General features: G+C 41.4%; 1 protein-coding gene across 3 annotated transcripts in view; it reads right to left on the minus strand.

The window, feature by feature from the left end:
- Nucleotides 1-19,284, minus strand: part of MED1 (mediator complex subunit 1) — a 249,068-nt gene that overhangs the window by 206,721 nt on the left and 23,063 nt on the right. The window contains exons 17-18 of one of the 3 annotated variants that reach the window (XM_063300631.1): nucleotides 17,041-18,980; nucleotides 16,706-16,871 (exon numbers count right to left, since the gene is read on the minus strand). In XM_063300631.1, the coding sequence (XP_063156701.1) occupies nucleotides 16,834-16,871; nucleotides 17,041-18,980 (1,978 nt within the window). In that variant the 3' untranslated portion in view covers nucleotides 16,706-16,833. Of the gene's footprint in view, nucleotides 1-13,180; nucleotides 18,981-19,284 lie in introns of those variants that run through there. The other 2 variants (XR_010067799.1, XM_063300630.1) reach the window with 2 other exon arrangements.

Consider the following 19,284-nt stretch of genomic DNA (forward strand, 5'->3'; position numbering starts at 1 on the left):
TTCTACTTCTCTTACTCAGTGGCTGTGGCATACTCAGCCATCATATCTGCATGGAGCATCTTTGCTACCAGAATTCCACTTGTTAAAGGGCAGCCATATAAAATAGAAAAAGATAGAAGGATAAATCAGACATGGAGTAAGGGGATGGTCATAGCTCCAACCCTGTGTGGAGCATGATGATTGATGATTGTGTTGGTGTCAGCTCTTAATGACCATATAGATAATTTTCTCCATTATATCTGTCCTTAACCTGGTCTTTCACGGCTTCCAACGGTACATTCATCATCACTGTAACTGAGTTCCTCCATCTTGCTCTTGGTTGTCCTCTTGTTCTCCTTCCCAGCATTACAGCCTTCTCCAGAGAGCTGGGTCTTCACATAATGTGTTGAGGTAGGATGCCTGTTTTAGAGCATAGGGTTCAGAAAATAGTGTAATAGACACTGGCTGATGGTTGGATCCCTTGAGATTTAATTTTGTCCCATTTCTTAGTATCTACATGAAACTCTGCTAAGAAAAGTTGTTTGGCAGTTTGGGTTGTAGCACATGGATGACATACAACTGGACTGTTCTTTGCTGATCTTCTGATCATAAGGAGATGGCAAGAACCCTAAATGGAACAGATCTGCAGAGATATATTCTGTCAGCATGATGCTTATCTCACAAAATGTAAGTTGTATATCACCACCAATTGTCTTGATGCTGGTTTCTTTAAAGAAATCCATTGGTAATTTTTTCCCTCCTCTAACTATTTGGTAAAATTCTGACTTCTGTGTGCTGTTGAGCGCAATGTGCGTTAAAGTTGTGCTACTGTCATTCTTACTGGCAGGATGCTGTATTTATGTAAACATTGAAACAAAAGGATTTTCCCTCCCTGTTGCAAAACTGATTAGAAAGGAGTAATATGACATGTGCTAATTAGATCCAGTTTGGAAACTGATGTTCATTCTCAGGTGTATCTAAGAAACAGGCATCCCATATTTGGCTGCATATGGAAGGGGTGGAGGATACAGCCTGCCTTTTTTGTGGCCTCTTGATTATTCTTGATACAAATATTTCCTAATTGTGGATTATTTTTCTTCCTGGGTGATCACAGTTTTGTCTGCCAATTAAGTATCAAACCGGATTCAAGGGTTTGGTTATGATACAAAGCCCTAAACAACGTGGAACCAGAATACTTGTCAGATTGCCTTTGCTATTTTAGGCTTAGTCAGTGACTGAGATCATCCAGGAAAGCCTTTCTATGTGTACTGAGAACTAGTGAAAGCAATCTCCTCACAGGTGGGCCTTCTCTGCGGTGACACCTATGCTCTAGAATATTCTCATCCTGAAACTTTGGTTGTGGCATATAAATATATTAAATGAATGAAGTTTGTAGACTCAGGGCAAAAGAGAAAAAGTTCCCCTCTCAAAATCTACACTCCAAGTCATTTCCCATGCTCAGATCCTGAGGAATCAGATGATGTTCTATATGAAGAATCCATCACCATCCCTCCTGAAACTGCACTCTCTTCTGTGGTTCATTAAACATATTTTTTTCTTTTTTTGATTTATCATTTTTATGCTGTATGCCGCCCAGATTCACATAGTTTGAGTTGGGTAGCCTTATAAATCTTAAAAACAAACAAGCAAACACATAAATACATGGTAATATGTGCATTATCATTCTTAGTCTTTCTATCCCTCAGCCTTCATACCTTCCTCACATCCAGCTTAATTGATGCTCCTACCTCCAAGTCATTAATATCTACATCCCTCTATTGTTCATAGAGCTCCTTGCTTGGACTTTAGTTAAGCCATTTTCCCTCTTTTATACCACATATTTTAAGCTAAATTCCAAGGAATGCCTTTTGAATTATTTTAATTAATCAAGCTAAGATTTCTTCAGTTTTCCATCTGCTTATTAGTAGTGATAAGACAGACTGATCTCATGGTAGAAGTCCAACCATATTCAGCTTCAGTTACCAGGAAAGATGTCAGCATTTGCTCTTTTGCTTAGAGGAAATTGGGGTCTTCTCATACTTATTCTTTTTGGTCAGTTTGTACATGGATAGTAATTAACCTGTCTGAATGTTCTAAAAACCAGCACTTTCCTGGTTGCGATGGGGTGCTCCTGCAGTTGCTGCAGAGCACAGAGAGAGTGTGCTACCAATGACTTGTCTGCCATTGATCCCATTCGTTCCCAGTGCTTCCTTCACCAAATTACTATAGCACCGAATAGGGTGCCATGAGTCATTGTATCCTTCTCACCTTCTGCTACCCAGTCTGACCTAGTGGATTAGATAGAGTGGACCCAAGTATATTGGTTCTTGTTGTTAATATTTAAGGAACAAAAATGGTTGCACATTCTACTCAGTCTCCTTATATGGAAGGTTGTGGAGAAGGTGGTAGGATGGCAATTACAAAGATGTCTGGAAGAGCAGATCTGAATCATTGGCAACCAGGATGCAGGTCTGAATATGGGATGGAAACCACACTGGTCACTCTCAGGGATGATCTGTGGTAGGATTTGAATGGAAAGAGAATGATCAACCTTGTCCTGCTGGATCTTTTACAATATTCTTCTGGGTCAACTGCAAGCAGGCCTGCAACTAGGGTCTGTGTCACCCGGGGCAAATATGGATTCTACACCCATTTTGGTGCCCCCCCCCCAGCGTGGTGCCTGGGGCATATGCCCCGCATGCCCCCTCCCCCAGTTGCATCTCTGACTGCAAGGGTTGAGAGATGGGGAACTCTATTGCAGTGGTTCTGCTTCTTTTAAAGTGGACGATTCCAGTTGGTGGTTATGCGGAAACAGAGGTTTAGCCCGCAGGCACTCCTATATGAAATACCCCAGGGCTCAGTCCTCTCCCCCATTTTGTTCAAAAGTGACATGAAGCCACGGGGTGAAGGCATCTGTCAATTCAGGATAAGGTTGCATCAGTATGTGGATGATGCCCAGTTGTATGCCTCCACATAAGTCCAAGTAGGAGATTCAGTGGAAATCATGATCTAGTATCGGGGCTGTCAGGGCCTGGATGGGGAGAAACAGGCTCAGACTGAACACAACCAGGATGGAGTAGCTGTTAATCCAGACGTCTACCAATTCTAGGACTGTACCAACTTTGACTTTAGATAGATTGTGCTCCCCCTAAAAGTGCAGGCTTGCAGCTGTGGGTGTCTTCCTGGACTCATGCCTCCTGCTGGAGGACAGGTTGTGGCTAGGAGAACTTTAATTGAGCTTTGATGAGAGTGCCAGTTGCAGCCTTTCCTAGACTGGGGACTGACAGTACAGTCATTCATGCCTTTTCACCTGTCTGTTGGATTACTGTAATTTGTTTTATATGGGCTTGTTTGTGAAAAGCAATTGGAAACTTCAGCTTGCACAAAATGCAGCTGCCCATGTGCTTTCAATTCAGGCCAGTGACACCATTGGTATGGAAGCTGCATTGGCTGCCAGTATGTTTCTGAGTGTGCCTGAAAGTGCTGGTTATTTATCTATTCATCAGATTTTTAAACCACTACAATCATGTGACTCTTGGTAGCATACAAAAACATAAAATACCTACTGTGCAATTCAATATATATAATAATATTATGGCATAGGGCCTGGTTATCTAAAGGACCATCTATTTTCCATGGCTTCTGTCTAGTCCAGTGTTTCTCAACCTCAGCAACCTGAAAATATGTGGTCTTCAACTCCCAGAATTCCCCCAGCCAGAAATTCTTGGAGTTGAAGTCCACACATCTTCAAGTTGCTGAGGTTGAGAAACACTGGTCTAGCCTGTACTGTTAGGCAGAGTTGGCATGCTCTAGGTCCCAGCCAGTGTCACCTGATAGGGCCTAGGAAGCACGTCTTCTCTGTTTCAACATCATCTCACCCCAATATATGTCTGGCTCCCACCCTGGCCATGTTCAAAACAGCTCTGAAAACCTTGCTCTTTCCCCACGTGTCGGGTTAGAGTGGATGATGGGTCTTGCTGTGTTTGTCTTTTAATTATTGTTTTTCTTCCCACTTTTGGGTGTTTTCTTTAACTGTACTATAGGATTTGTTTTTACTGTACAGAGCCCAGAGTAGTTGTAGAATTAGGTGGCCTTTTAAATTTCTAAAATATAGTAAAATAATAATAGAGTTAAAATCAACAATCAGCTTTAATCTAAAACAGGAGCAACATATGATGAACTTCTATGGTGTTATCTTAGCTAGTTAAAATGTCCTTTGTAAGTTCTGCCTTAATATATTGGCAGAAAGCCAACAGTTTGGGTGTATAGTTGACTACCAAGAGAAGACTATTCTATAGCACAGGGGCCATAACAGAGAAGCACTTCCTCCTGACCTCAGCCCCCTTGATCTCATGGTAGTGGGAAATTATAAGCAATTTTTCCCATGATGTTTGTTGGATGGGTTGATTCTACTTGAAGGAAGCAGACCTGAAGGTATATAGAGCTTTATAGGTTACAAATGGCATTTAAACCCCACCTGGAAACCTACTGGCAATCAATGCAGAATCAGCAGCACTGGTATAATGGTAGTGTCTAGTGCTGCTGCATTTTGTCCCAACTGCAGTTTCTGGGTGGCCTTTAAAGGAGCTGCATGTGGAGCACGTTGGCAGGTGGTGAGACCAATGCAGTTTTTGTCCCATGTCCAGGCCTGAACCCAGACTGAAAAGGGTCCAGGTAATTCACTTCCTCTAGAGTGCTCTGTATTTGCATTCTCACTTCAGCCTCAACAATTTTTCCTAAAAAGGAAAGATTGGAAACAGGGCAATAATTGTCCAATACAACTGAATCAAGGGAGGGTCTCTTAAAGAGGAGGTATGGTACAGGCTCCTTCAAGGCCTCAAGAGAATGAAGCAAGGCATAGATCACCTCCCAGATCTAGCTGACCTGACACTCCCATCTTTTGCAAGAGCTAAGATGGCATCGATCCAGCCCACAAGTGGAAGAGGACACATTAACAAGCACTCTATCCACTTCACTGGAATTCACAAGCCAAAAGGAATTCCAACTTAATATGGCAGGGCATCGCCCCAGTCACTACCATGGATTCTGCCCATGAAGAGAATATGTTCATGAATCTGAGTGACTTTGATTGCAGGCATCATTTCTGTCTCAACATTTCCTGGAACTCCACAATAGCCCAGGAAACAACCTGGATCAGCAACCAGAGTCTGCTTGGGAATAATCACATCAAGAGCCAGTGCCACCTCCTGCTGCTAGCAGCTAAGTAGGCAGTTGACAGAACTGCTGATCAGGTTGTTGAGATATTCCTCAAATGGCTAGCAGAATCCTTCTAATCCATAAGACCTTGAAGTAGGCCATTCTAAATGGCCTGATTGCCTTGTGGAGGTCACGGGTGGCAGCCAATCTCATCTGGACCAGAAACAGATCTGAGCATAGCAAAGGGTTAGATATTATGTCTTCCATCTCTGGATCACTAAATAACTGTGTGAGGGAAACACAAGACCAAATGTAGGATCATCTGTATATGCTGGACCTGACATACCTGGGACAAGCCTATGGTTGCCATGAACTACTAAGACTTCCCAGATCCAGACAGTTGGAGATTGAAATCACCTAATATCAACAGGTGAGGTGATTCCAACACCAATTCTGAGATTAGACCCAGGGCCTCATAAAGAGATTCTTCCATCCCCTCTTGCTGGTCCTGCTATTGAAGTTGATGAAGGACCTGAAATTTTGGAAGGCAGATCTTTGAGAAAGTGATGTTAGCAATCTCAGCAAACCAAGTTTCAGTAATGTATGCTAGGTCAGACTGTTCATCTTCTACCAGATCAATTATGGATATGGCATATATCATCACCAACTTGAGGCTGAAGTAATCAACCACTATGACTGAGGAGAGGAATGGAACTGCTATGCAGGAAGTAGAGAGCAACATACTGGATGACTCCTGCCATATGGTACTTGGCATTTTATAATAAGGATGTGCCACTCTCCGTACTACTACAGTACATTTCCATGACCATGGGCTACCAACAAACTACACTCATTCTACTCATAATCTGTGGAGGCCAGCAATCTGACAATCCCACATTGGCTCTCTGCCCAAATATTTTTTCTGTGTTACAAAACCCAAACCCTATAAAATCCTAGAAAGCCTCTACATCTCACAGCACCCTCCCACCAGTGCTCCAGGTTAGGAAGTCCTCCCACTTCAGGTGGAGTCATCTGTCAGCTCCCCATGTCACCCTGGTGAGCCTCCTACTTTAAATACAGCCACTGATCCAGGAAGCCCAGCTCTACCAGTGATGTTAGTCCTAGTTACTTCCCAGACTGGCTCTGGTATTGCCTTTCGTACAAGTGAAATAAATGGTAATGGTGAGTGCTGCATTGTGCTCACTGCATCGTTGACTACATTACAGTATGCTTGTAGATCTCTCTGTACTGTTAGATCAACCATTTGTTGCTCCAGACCCAACACCAATTCTCCTAGGTCAAGTCCCATGTAACTGGCAAGATAAAGAGGGCAAGAACAACATGGACTTCAATGAAGACTATTTAATGTTAGTCTAGGGTGAATTCAGAATCTTGCAAACTCTAATAGGAATTTCCCAGCCCCAGTTATAGTGAGTTAATTAAGGCAGAGTCTCTTTGAAACACTTTTTCCCACTTCTCTCAGCAGCTGGACTGAGTTTCATTTTCTAAAATTAGCATTCAACTGACTCTCTTGCGGCTTTCCCATAATCTCTCATGCACTGCAGTACAAAGCAAGTCCTTGAAGGAATCTCACAACCTCCATTATATAGGTAAATATCCTATATAATTACCTATTATACAGGCAATTGCCCTACCTTATTATCTATTACGTAGGTAATAACATCCAATTATTATCTATAAAGCCCTATATGGTTTGGGACTTTGGTATCTTTGAGACCATCTGTTCTGAACAGAATCTGTGTAATGGTCTTCTCTGAGCCTGGGAAAAAGGAGGGAGTTGTTGAAAACACCACAGGTTCAGAGTATCTGGAGATTCCTCCCTAATCTAGAAAAGAGCTCCATCTCCTGTTCATCAAAGAGTGGTTACCAAGAAAATGAAAAAAAGCCCTCCCCTAGCAAACTCAAAGATAAATGGAATCCTAAAATTGTCATCCAGATTTATGTCACATTACACTGTCTTTTCCCTTTTTCAATAAAGTGGTTAAAGAAGTTTCTGTGAGAATCTTGTTGAAGTCTAATGAGCTGCCAAAGGTTTGACTGGCTTTCTGCTCAGTGTGTGCAGAAAGTTCCTGAGAGTCTTTCGGGGATGCCTGGCAGGAGAGAGTGTGGAAGCTTGTCAACCCCTCCCCCCAGCAAGAATGGCCCCTTCTCATGATCTTCTAGAGGTGTGTTAAAGTCTATTCCATAACATTTTAGGAAGTAGATGTCTGAGAGAGATGTGACACCATAAATGAATGTTAAACAAGGACCTATTATTGTACTGGGTTGTTATTGTTGTATTGATTAAGTGTACCATTGGACTTGTGAACTGTTTAGTCTTGAGTGTAACTGAGATCACAAAGAAGTTGCATAAACAAACAAATACACGGAAAGCTGTTATGAATGGACAAGAAAAAGTAATTTAATTTCCTTCAGCAGATAGTGGCATGGAGCTGTCGGGTTTGCATAAGCTATTTCAAAGTGAGATAAAGTGAAATTGCAGGATTAACATACTGTGTTTAAAACCAAAAGCCATGATAAACAATTGCATTTTGGTTCATACAAGGTACAAAAAAAAAGCAAAAGGTAAAGCATGTTTCATAACCCTGATCATATATTAATGTTTATCCTTCAGGTGTGATGCGTTCTCATAATCCATGTAATGGAGCCACGATTTTGTACCATGGCTGAATGAAGTACAGGCCCAAGTTGAGCAGATAGTGATTCAGGGAGACAAGTCTCTTATAAAAAAGTTTACTGCAAAGATGAAAGCTGCTAAGAAGGGATTCTAGCAACTACAAAGTATAAAATGAAAGCCCTACTTATAATGAAACAAAGGTTCAATTCTTGAGCTTTTTTCTTCTCAAATCTTTATTATAGTAATTGAGCAGAAATCCAATATCATGTATGTAGTCATGGATAAGCTGAGACTTTTAGGTGCCAAAATACCCACCCACCCCAAAACTGAGTTTGGCTTATCCAGGGATGAGCTTATCTGCAAGTATATACAGTAATATTTTTTTAAAGTACCCATATATGTAATGCTATGTGGGAATGACCTTAGGTGATGGGGGAAGAGCCACAGTCAGGGAAATGGTTGGTTAAGAGGCAGCTTAGCCCACAGAAGGAATGTGGGCATGGCAAACATCTCAGAAGGACCCCCCTTAGTTTCTTGGGCTGTAAAGGTGAGGGGGGAGAAATAGACCTTCAGACATGCAAGATTCTGTTAATGTAACCTTACAATAAAGTAGAATTAGTTCATTTAGGCATGCTTTCTGTCTGGACTGACAGTATTTCCCATATATACTCACCTATAAGCACATCCATGGCTAAGCAGACCCTCAAATTTTTAACTAAAATACCATGAAAAATATGCCACCCATGGATAAACCAATTATCAAAAGTAAAACATGGAAAATTTCAAGGGCCGGCTTATCCGCAAATGGGCTTATATGCAGATATGTTCAATATGTAAAAACATTTAATAATTTTTATATATAATCAAGGGTACCTCTGCCCACACCACATAATGGGCTCAAGGCTTCCCATGTTGACATCAGAGGAATACTTGCCACTTGTCCCTTGTTATTGCTATAGGCTTCAGGCTCACAATTTATTATCTTTCTTATGTTATAACCTTGTTCAGGCAGGGCTATATAAGCATGATGTCTCCCCACTTACAGCCTCCAAGTGTTGAGATACAGCTAGCTAGAATGGAAACCTTGGCTTATGAAGCTACTGCCAGCTGTTTTCTCCCAATATGTAATCTGAGATATTAAGTTCTGAATAAACTTGGACTTGCTAGCCAGAATAATAGTGAGAGGATATCCAGTGGTATTATTGGTAGAGTGAAGTCCCTTTACTGAATGAAACAAAGGTCTTTAAGACAAACTGCGATGGAAAGAGAATATGGAGCTATTAACAGGAAGCCAATTCTTGACTTCTGGTGGGGACATGGTGGACTGAACACCTGTGCCCGTGGGCTCAGCGGGCGGAACTGACAATGTGGCAGTTTTTTCGGGCTCAGGCAGTTTTTTTCTGAAGCCCAGGAGTGTTTTTCCAGAAAAAGGAAAACACCTGGAATCACCCCATTTGTCCTCCAGATGGCTACTTGCAGCCAGATTGCAAACAGCATTCGTGCTTGACTGGTAAGGCTACCCGGGAGGCTGGGATGTTAACATTTTTCAAGCCATGCTGTAGCCTTAAAGGGACACTAAGACTGGCCACCCCATTTCTAAATCACCCAATTTTTATTTAAGTATGCATATCTAAGAGAGGCTTTCTGCAGCAAGGAGAAACAGGTTCTCTTGGTGCTTATCGTTATTTTTGGGATCAATTTTTTTCAAGTATCTTTTTAAGTTTTGGACTTTGTTTTCCATCCAAATATTGAGGATTGAGAGTAAATAATTGTTTCCCTGTTATTATTTTTGTACTAAATTTGAAGATATTAGCATTTTCCTATACATTGAATCGGCTGTTTTGAACTTTCAGTTTTCTGCTTCTAATTTCCCTGGGGAATTGTCCGCATATCTCACTTTTGCTTGTGTAAACACATGCTGGAATTCTTTCATATTTTCAACTTTTGCTGGTTAAGCTCCTAGGGGGTGCTATATTCAACTGTGTGAGACATGATTTTAAACAGACTTTCTCTGACTTCCTGTGGTGGATTTTGGTGCTGTCACTGGTTCTCAGGAAGGAGGGAGCACATTCCAAGGATATAAGAGGATTCACAGTCTGGAGAGCAATGGTGGGAGAACAAAGAAGTTCAGGATAGCCCCGCCCTAGAGTCTCCCAGGTTATTTCCCCTTAGGTCAGTTAGAGTAGCTTTAGTCTGGCAAGATTCTGTCTGTATGGTGAGAGCAAATAACGAACTGGAATTTTGAATGCACTGACTTGTCATTCTTGGGCCTGACACTTCCACTGAGATTTTAAACAGATTCTGATTCCTACCAAGTCTTTATGCAAGACATTCAGGACATTGTGGAAAACATGAGGTCTACAATGTGTCATCTGATTAGGCATGTTGTGGATGAAACTGAGGAATTTAACAGCAACAGAAATGTCTCTTCTGAGAGAGATCAGGACTTCTGTTGAAATGCTGGATGAAGATTGGATAGTCAGGTTGAAGAAATTAAAGGGAGAGATCGAGTTGCAAACCATAAGTGAAATTGATCTTCTGATGGAACACATGGAAAAGAAGGGGTTATTATGTATGGGAGGTCTCCTGAAGAGAAGTTGGAGTTTTTGAGGGGGCAGTTGGGCTGTTTGATTTTTTTTAAGAAAAAAGCTCTGTATGCATTGTGGGGATATGTAAATATTCTGGTTTATTTTGAAGTGGGATAAGGGTTTAAGAATATTTATCTGGACTGCTTTTAGGGTTTGGATGATTTCATTTATCTTTTAAGAATTTTGATTAAGATTATTAAGGTATAATAAAAAATGTCTGGTTTTGGGTTTAATGTGATTATTAAAATTGTATTATCAAGTGTAATGGCAGACAATCTATATCTTTTTTTAGTTTGATCTTTATTATAGTAGACAGGAATATATAGTAGTAGGAAATAAATGTTATCGGGGGGGAGTTGATTAGGAGGGGTGTGTGTGTGTGTCTATATATCTATCAATATAAGGGGAGGGAGCAACTGTATTTAGTGATTTTTATAATGTGCCAACGGAATGATTTATAGAAATAATGTGATTTTGGTTTAATATAGAGTAAGGGATTGATTATGGAAAATTGTTTTCTATCCTTGCTGTTAAAAGTCGGAAGTCACCTCTTTTTGTAATTTTGAAAAATTTTCTCTTGTGCTTCTACTCTTTAGTTTTTTTTTCTTTGCAGTTTTTTGTTTTTCTGTAGTTTTGCTTGAAACTTAATAAAATTAATAAAATTCTTATTAAAAAAAGGAAGCCAATTCTTTGCATACTCTCCTTGAATTTTGTTTTAGCTTTGTAGCAGAATGAATGCCACACATCTTATTGCCACGAGCCCCCAAATAATCAAGCGAAGCAGGATTTGTAATTACACTGCATGCACAATTAGGCAAGTTGTATTTTTGAAGATGAATTTCATTATTGAACAACTACAGTGCTGTTGGTCAATCCAAAATGTTAATAAACCTCAAACCTGAATATTTAAGAAAGTAAAAGTGAGGTTTTGGCTTTCATAGGAGCATATCTATGTGTGCACAGTTATTGGGCAACTATTAGTGTGCAGAATTATTATGCAACTAAATGAAAAACGAAAATTCCCCCATCTCACTCATTTATTTTCATCTGTTAAAGTGAGAATAAACAAAACTCAAAATTTACAAATAAACATTTCTGACATTTCAAACAAAAAATCAGTGACCAATATAGCCACCCTTCTTTGCAATAACAGTCATAAGCCTTCCATTCATGGAGTCTGTCAGTTTCTTGATCTGTTGACAACCAACTTTTTGTGCAGCAGCAACCGCAGCCTCCCAGACACTGTTCAGAGAGGTGTACTGTTTTCCTTCACCGTACATCTCCCGTTTGAGAAGGGCCCACAAGTTCTCAATAGGGTTTAGGTCAGGTGAGGAAGGGGGCCATGTCAGTATTCTTTCATCTTTGAGGCCTTTACTCGCTAGCCACGCAGTGGAGTACTTTGATGCATGTGATGGAGCATTGTCCTGCAGAAACATGGTCTTTTTGAAAGATGCAGACTTTTTCCTGTACCACTGCTTGAAGAAGGTGTCTTCTAAAAACTGGCAGTAGGTTTGGGAGTTGATTTTGAGTCCATCTTCAACCCGAAAAGGTCCAACTAGCTCATCTTTAATAATACTGGCCCATACCAGTACCCCACCTCCACCTTGCTGGTGTCTGAGTCGAAGTGGAGCTTTGTGCCTGTTACTGATCCAGCCACAGGCCCATCCATCTGGTCCATCAAGAGTCACTCTCATCTCATCAGTCCGTAAAACCTTTGAAAAATCTGTCTTCAGATATTTCTTGGCCCAGTCTTGCCGTTTCAACTTATGTGTCTTGTTCAGTGGTGGTCGAGTTTCAGCCTTCCTTACCTTGGCCATGTCTCTGAGCACTGAACACCTTGTACTTCTGGGCACTCCAGGTAGGTTGCAGTTCTGGAATATGACAGCACTGGAGGATAATGGGTTCCTGGTAGCTTCACGTTTGATTCTTCTCAAATCTTTGGCAGTTAATTTGTGTCTTTTTTTCTCAACATGTTTCTTGCGACCCTGTTGACTATTTGCGACAAACCGTTTGATGGTTGTGTGGTCACGCCCCAATATCTTAGCAATTTCAAGAGTGCTGCATCCCTCTGAAAGACTTTTTACAATTTTTGACTTTTCAGAGTCAGTTAAATCTCTTCTTTGGCCCATTTTGCCTGAGGAAAAGCTGCCGCCTAATAATTAATACTTTGGCCTGAAATACTTTGGCCACATAATGAGAAGACAGGACACCCTGGAGAAGATGCTGATGCTAGGGAGAGTGGAGGGCAAAAGGAAGAGGGGCCGACCAAGGGCAAGGTGGATGGATGATATTCTAGAGGTGACGGACTCGTCCCTGGGGGAGCTGGGGGTGTTGACGACCGACAGGAAGCTCTGGCGTGGGCTTGTCCATGAAGTCACGAAGAGTCGGAAGCGACTAAACGAATAAACAACAATAGTTATGCACACCTTGATATAGGGTGTTGATCTCCTTAGGCCACACCCTGCCTTATTACACAAATACACATCACCTGATATGCTTATAGCCAATAAGCATTCAGGTTTATATAGCTTGGAGGTGGAAAATATGCATAAAAATGATGATATGGTCAAAATACTCACTTGCCTAATAATTGTGCACACAGTATATATCATGTTTACTGATCAGGATCTACAGATGGATAATTTGTTTTCCAATATAATATTGATGGGGACTGTGAAAATCTATAATTATTCACACCTTCCGGTTAATTTTAAATATGATACTTGTCAAGATTTCAACAGACTCTTTCCGAAGCAGCTAAAACTTCCTCCAGGTAGACACTGACATTTAAAAAATGCAATAATCAAAATGAGGCAAATATTTCTACCAAACAAATTTATTTGCATGTAAAAACCAACATACAGTTTAAAATACTTTCCAAGAAGCTAAAACTTATTACAGTATACTCCTTGCCCTACCTGTCACAGGAAGCAGTCTTTACAAAAATTGTTCATAGAGTGAAAGTACAGGTCATATTATTTACATGAAAAACAAAAACAAAAACCAGTCTGTAAGCAGCTGCACCTGAGATTTAAAGATGTAGCTTTCCTATCTTCTAATGCTTGGTTTGACAATACTGAAGGTTGTAAAATATTGTGAACAAGTAAACATACTGTTAAAAATTATTCTGTTTATTGATACGATAGCAAGCTTTAGAGTGAACACATTGGCTCAATCTAACGTATACAAAAGAAAAAAAGACAATGTATCCTATTCTGTCCCACATGTCTCGGCAACTCAATATATATGGAGAATATACGACTCTGATAGCAGTTACTGTTTTAATGCCAATTTATAAAATCATAGTTCTAGAGCCAATATCTCTTTCCTCCAAGTCAGACACTGTAATATTTAAAGGAACAACTGTATTATGTTTGCTTATCACCACTCTGCATATATTTTCAAGAAATATATGAAAAAGAATCTCTGTTCTCTACATAAGACACTGTATCCGGAATTATAGCAAGCTGTTCACAAGGCCTGAAACAGTGAAGCTTCCATTTGGAGAATCATATGTGCTGTTACTCAGAACCTTGCTTTCTCAGTTAAAAAGACTACTACAGAAACTGAACAGATGACAACCTGACCAGTAAAGAATTGCACTTCTGTAATATGGTGCTATATAAGGAATATCAGTTGAACATTCCTTAATGTTTCATAGGCCTTGTGTGCAATTCTCAATCAACCTCCTGCAGGGACAGAATAATGTTACTTGCTCTAAATCTGAAAAGCAAGCAAGCAAGAATGCAATTCAAAGAAAATGCAGTTGGTGTTGTCTCCATGGTATCTTATAGCAGTCTTATCCAAGCTGGCATCTGCCAGAAGCGTTGGGGCTATAACTACCAGATGTCTTAATTAGCTGGCTGGAAATGTAAGGATTTGTACACTGCAGGGCACTGGGTTGGGTGAAAGCTGCCTTATATTTCATTAATACATAGAATCCAAGGATGGGTAGACCAGCCAGATAATACCTTGGAAAAATCTATTTATTTAGAATGCATGGTCCTAATGCCACAGCTAAACCTATCAGTACAGAGATGGCCATCTACTGCTGATGCCTAATCCAGATACAAACAGAGAGTGCTATGTGATAATGGGCTGCACAATTTTCCAAAATACTGGGCAAATGTCAGTGTTAAAATATAGAAGACAAAGGAGCACAGGTTGTAAAACGAAGATCCATAATGTGTGTTGGAAGTCTATGGAGTCTCAGTTCACTGCCTATGACAAAATGTAACTCTGTAGATGAGGGTGCTTCTCCTCAGTTCTAGCTGCTTTCAGCGTTGTTCCAATAACATGACAGGAGTCAATGAGCTGGCCAAACTCTTTGGGAGCGAAAACAACACTTTAGAATACTGTACTGTTGACTCCTCCTATATGACCAAGAATATTACATTTCTAGAGTGGCTCTAAATATCAGAGAGGACTCTGTTCCTATTTCTGCCCATAATGTTAAGAAAATATACCCACTGGGGCAAAAGGATACGATGCTTACTATTAGAATTCTCTCCTTTGTGGCTTTTTATATACATACAAAATTAAAAGACCAGAGATGTTTAAATTCTGTATTCAAGAGTTTCTAAAACCATCCCTTTCTGTTTCTCATTATGTGTTAGCCTTTACTGTGTAACTATTACACAGAAAACAGGCACGAAAGCCAACAGAGGTTTCATAGGTACTCCTTAAAAATTCAGTTTTATAACACAAAGATTAAGTCAAATTACCTTACAGGTATAACACATCAATATCAAAATACTTCACCCTTTGGATGAATGCCAAAAATGGTGCTATCTGTTCAACACAAAATTTGTATGATTGTTTTTTTCTTAACAGGAAATGCATCAGCACCTAAAAGAACTGGAGAAATATCAGGCACTGAATTGCTTCCAATAATCTGTTAACGAAAAGCTCTCCCAAATATGAATAATAAAATCCAACCAAGCCCTAAATCCTAAAAAAAAAAAAAAAGGTAAAATTAAGCACCAAATAGAAATATAAAAGTGGTGCAATAAAGATCTATTTCTACTAAAATAGGTAATATGTTTATCCTCTGCCTAAGTTTCCGTTCTACCTAGAGGAATGCAATTCTGCGAACAAGTGACAAGCTTATAACCAGTTTGATGCTTCTTTTTTTCTTCTCCCTGTGGCAGAGACTCTTAGACAGGCTTCCAATGTGTGTGTGTGTCTATATCTATCAAAAGCGCGTGCATGCGAACACACACACACACACAGAGTTCATTAGCTCTCCATATCAGCTTTGATTTACTTGAACCAGTACTCACAATTTTATTTTTTTTTAAAAACATAAATTAAACATCCTACACACATACACACGCACAACTTACAAATATTCTCAATTCCTTATCAGGGCAACATCCATGAGATCATCATCTTCCTCCCCAATCAAGAAATCAGGGCTGGCCCTAGATGGTCTGTCTGATGTAAGGATGGCACTGCTTGTCATAGATAGGGACTGTTCTGAAGAGATGGGAGATTTAGACCAGTTTTCTGGCTTAATGCTGTGAGATTTCTTTTTGTCTCTCTCTCTGTCACGATCCCTGTCACGGTCTTTATCTTTCACTTTCTTCTTTTCCTTTTTGTGCTTCTTATGCTTTTCTGAGCTATATTCTGGAAGAGGCCTAACTCCATCATCAGAGCTGGGGCTATTCTGATAGGATTTTTCTGCTATAGATGATCCAGACTCACTCTCACTGTCAATGTTTTGGGGGGTATATGCAGGTGACTTACTGTGGCTAGGAGAACAACGCTCATGCTTTGGAGTAGATCCACTTATCAGGGGTGATCCATAATTTTTGGAAGATGACATCTGAGACCTTAAGCCATCCCCACTTCCTTCCCCAGGTTTTTGCAAAGTAACTTTGGCTTTAATACTAGGAGAACCGCCATCATGTTTACTGATGATGATTTTGGCCACTCCAGTGCTTCCAACATTCTTTGAATCAGATGCTTTCTTGGAAGACTCAGAGGAGCCTCCTGAAACAGAGACTTTGGATTTCTCCTTGTCACTTCTTTCTCGTTTCCCCTGCAATTCATTTCCTGACAGATTGTGCTTGGAGGACATGGAGTGACCTGATGAACTGGAATTCTGGACCATCTGTCCATCCACTGAGTCTTCCCCTGTGGGGCCGCTGGTGACAACTCCATGCTTGAGTTTGTCGATGACAGCAGTCAGAGATGGCTTTTTGTTTCGGCTTGGAGACTTGCCTTTGGAACTCCCGTGCTGATTCTGAGATGAAGACATGGAAGAGCTGCCAGATGAAAAGGAAGATGAAGATCCCATTGAAGAAGTTGAAGAAGGAGGCGGCTTCTGGGACATGGAACTGGAAGATCCCATCCCTGAAGATGACTTCATGCTTGAACTTGATCCCGTCCCAGACATGTGTGAACCTCCAGAACCGGAACTAATAGGGGACTTTGCTTTAGATGACGGGGGAGTACCTGGAACAGGTTTCATCGGAGAGGCCAGCTTGTCAGAACCGCCCGAGGGTCTAGAATGAGAAGGAGAAATGTTTGGTTTACTCATGGAAGGGTTCATAAGCGATGAAGGCTTCCCTTGAGGTTTGATCTTGGTACCTCCAGAGCCGCTGCTGAGGCCGTGTTTTGTGATGGGGGAGGACCCAGGCTTGCCCACTGATTGGGTGGAGCTTTTGGACTGACCTGAACCAGAGCTGCCTTGGCCTGAGTAGAGGCTGCCGCTCATCTTGGACCCCGAAGACCCATCCGACTTGCTGCTCTTTATTTTGCCTGACGTCGATGAGGAAGACGAAGAGGATGACGACGATGAAGAGGACGAAGAAGAGGAGGAGGAATGACTGTGATGACTTTTGCTGCTCAAAGAAGAGACTGAGCCACTGCTTGTGTACTGCCCATGGGAAGGTTTGCCAACAGTCACTGTTCCCTTGGGAATCTGGATGGTGATTTTAGGGATGGGAGGAGTAGCTACCCCTGGGGGTGTTTGAGACCTGCCTGAACTTCCAGGAGATTTTGAGCCACCTGTGCTTGCTGGTGGGGTGAAAGGCCTGGTGGATGTACTATGAGAAGGAGATTTGCCTTCTGGCTCCACCTTCCTCCGCTTCTGGACCTTTTCTTTACTCTTTCCATCACTGGATGGGGTGCGACTGCGTTTTCCACCCTTGCCATCCAGCCCAGGGCCCGTTAAAGAACTCCCAGATCCATTACCCTCTTTGACCCGCTTCTGTGATTTCTCTTTCCCCAATTCTCCCATACTCAGTAAGGGGCTCTGGCTTCCACTATGATGCTCCAATACATCAGGGGCTCCCAGAGCCTTGCTGGCAGCAGTGATAATACTAAAGTCGACTGTGTCCGCTTGGCTGCTTGCCTTGAACTTACTCTCCCCTCCATCTCCCCCCAGTACTTGCACACCCAGAGTACTTATCGTTTGTGGTGCAAAGCCCTTGAAGTCATCAGCGTCTCCACTCTGGCTGCTATCATCAAAATACTCTTCTCCAAAACCGCTTTGGCTCTGGCTGTTCAGGAGATCAGGATTGAAGTCAACTCCATCTGGGAAAAACTGATTTGAAGAGTCACTGTTTGGGCTTACAGTAGCATCAGCAATCAGGTCGGCTGGATCAGTATATGGATTTTCACTGTTGTTTGACTGAAAAACATCTGGATCAAAAAGGGCACTTTGGGAATGCCCTGAACTGGATGAGTCCCTTACTGGTGTCCCAATAGGAGGACAATCTTCACTGATATTCGGCAGTTTGGATGCTTCCTCTGCTATGTCAGAAAGAATATCTGTGACATCAGCACCAATGCTGTCTGAACTGGAGAGCCGGACCATTCTCTGAATACTGGGCTGGGCATGAGGTATAGATTGTGGATAGGTTGTTGGGGGGGTGCTGCACTGACTGGGAGCTGGAGTAATATGAGGGGTATCTAAAGTGTCAGTGGTCATATTGACATCAAATATAGGGTTCTGGGAATCAACATCCATGGAAAACAGCTCTCTCTGAAAGTCATCTTCAGTTTGATGCTTTGGTTTATCCACTAGGACACGTGATTTTTTCTTCTTTTGCTTGTTGCCCCCCGGTCCCATTTCTATCCTTGGAGAGCCAGAAGAGGAGTTCTGCCTCTCAAGTGGACTGCTTCCATAAAGTGTTGAGAAATCTTGAGCAGGATTGTCCTTCAAAAGATTCATAAGCATTGGATGGTTCTTGGTGTTGCTTGCAGGAGATGACACAGGGGGAGGTGTGTGGTGTGGAGGAGTGGGACTAGAGCCAATGGTAGAGCCTACATTGCCTGTGATTTGCAGCAAACTTGTAAGAATGGGGTTCTGAGACACTTTGCTGAAGTCCTCCCCGTGTCCTACTGAGTCATGCCGTTCTTTGATGCCCATGCTCATGCTGAATAGAGTGGAGATGGGGCCACCAGGGAAATTACTGGTTGGGGTGGTGGTGCCACTCATTGGGTTGTTGCCAGTAGTCATGCCATATCCTGGGCTGCTGGCAGGAGGCAGGTTCTTCTTCACCATGTCTTCAACTGTCTCAGCGATGAGGGACAAAGCTGGTGTGTCTGCTTGGATTGTCTCTGCCTTCCGCCTTATGGCTCTCATGGTCACAGGAATTGACATGCACCTACAAGATACAAAGTTGGAAAAAGCTGATTTAGTGCCACTATTTAATAATTTTCCTTGGAAAAGCAAAGCTGCTCTTATCACAAAAGATGTGAACAATCATAGGCCTTTCTTTTTATTTTTTTTACTGAACATAATTCAGTTCAGAGGCTTTATGAATGATAGTATATACCCTTAACTTTTTCTTCTTTCAAATAAAAAAGGCAACATATAACTGTTTTAAATGAATAAATGAAGAACAACTAAGCATTATTTTCAAATCAGGACAATGGCATCCTAGGAAGTACAGATGGAGGCCTTTCTCT

Source organism: Candoia aspera, chromosome 4 (genome assembly GCF_035149785.1).
Source record: "Candoia aspera isolate rCanAsp1 chromosome 4, rCanAsp1.hap2, whole genome shotgun sequence".
NCBI classification, from domain to species: Eukaryota; Metazoa; Chordata; class Lepidosauria; order Squamata; family Boidae; genus Candoia; species Candoia aspera.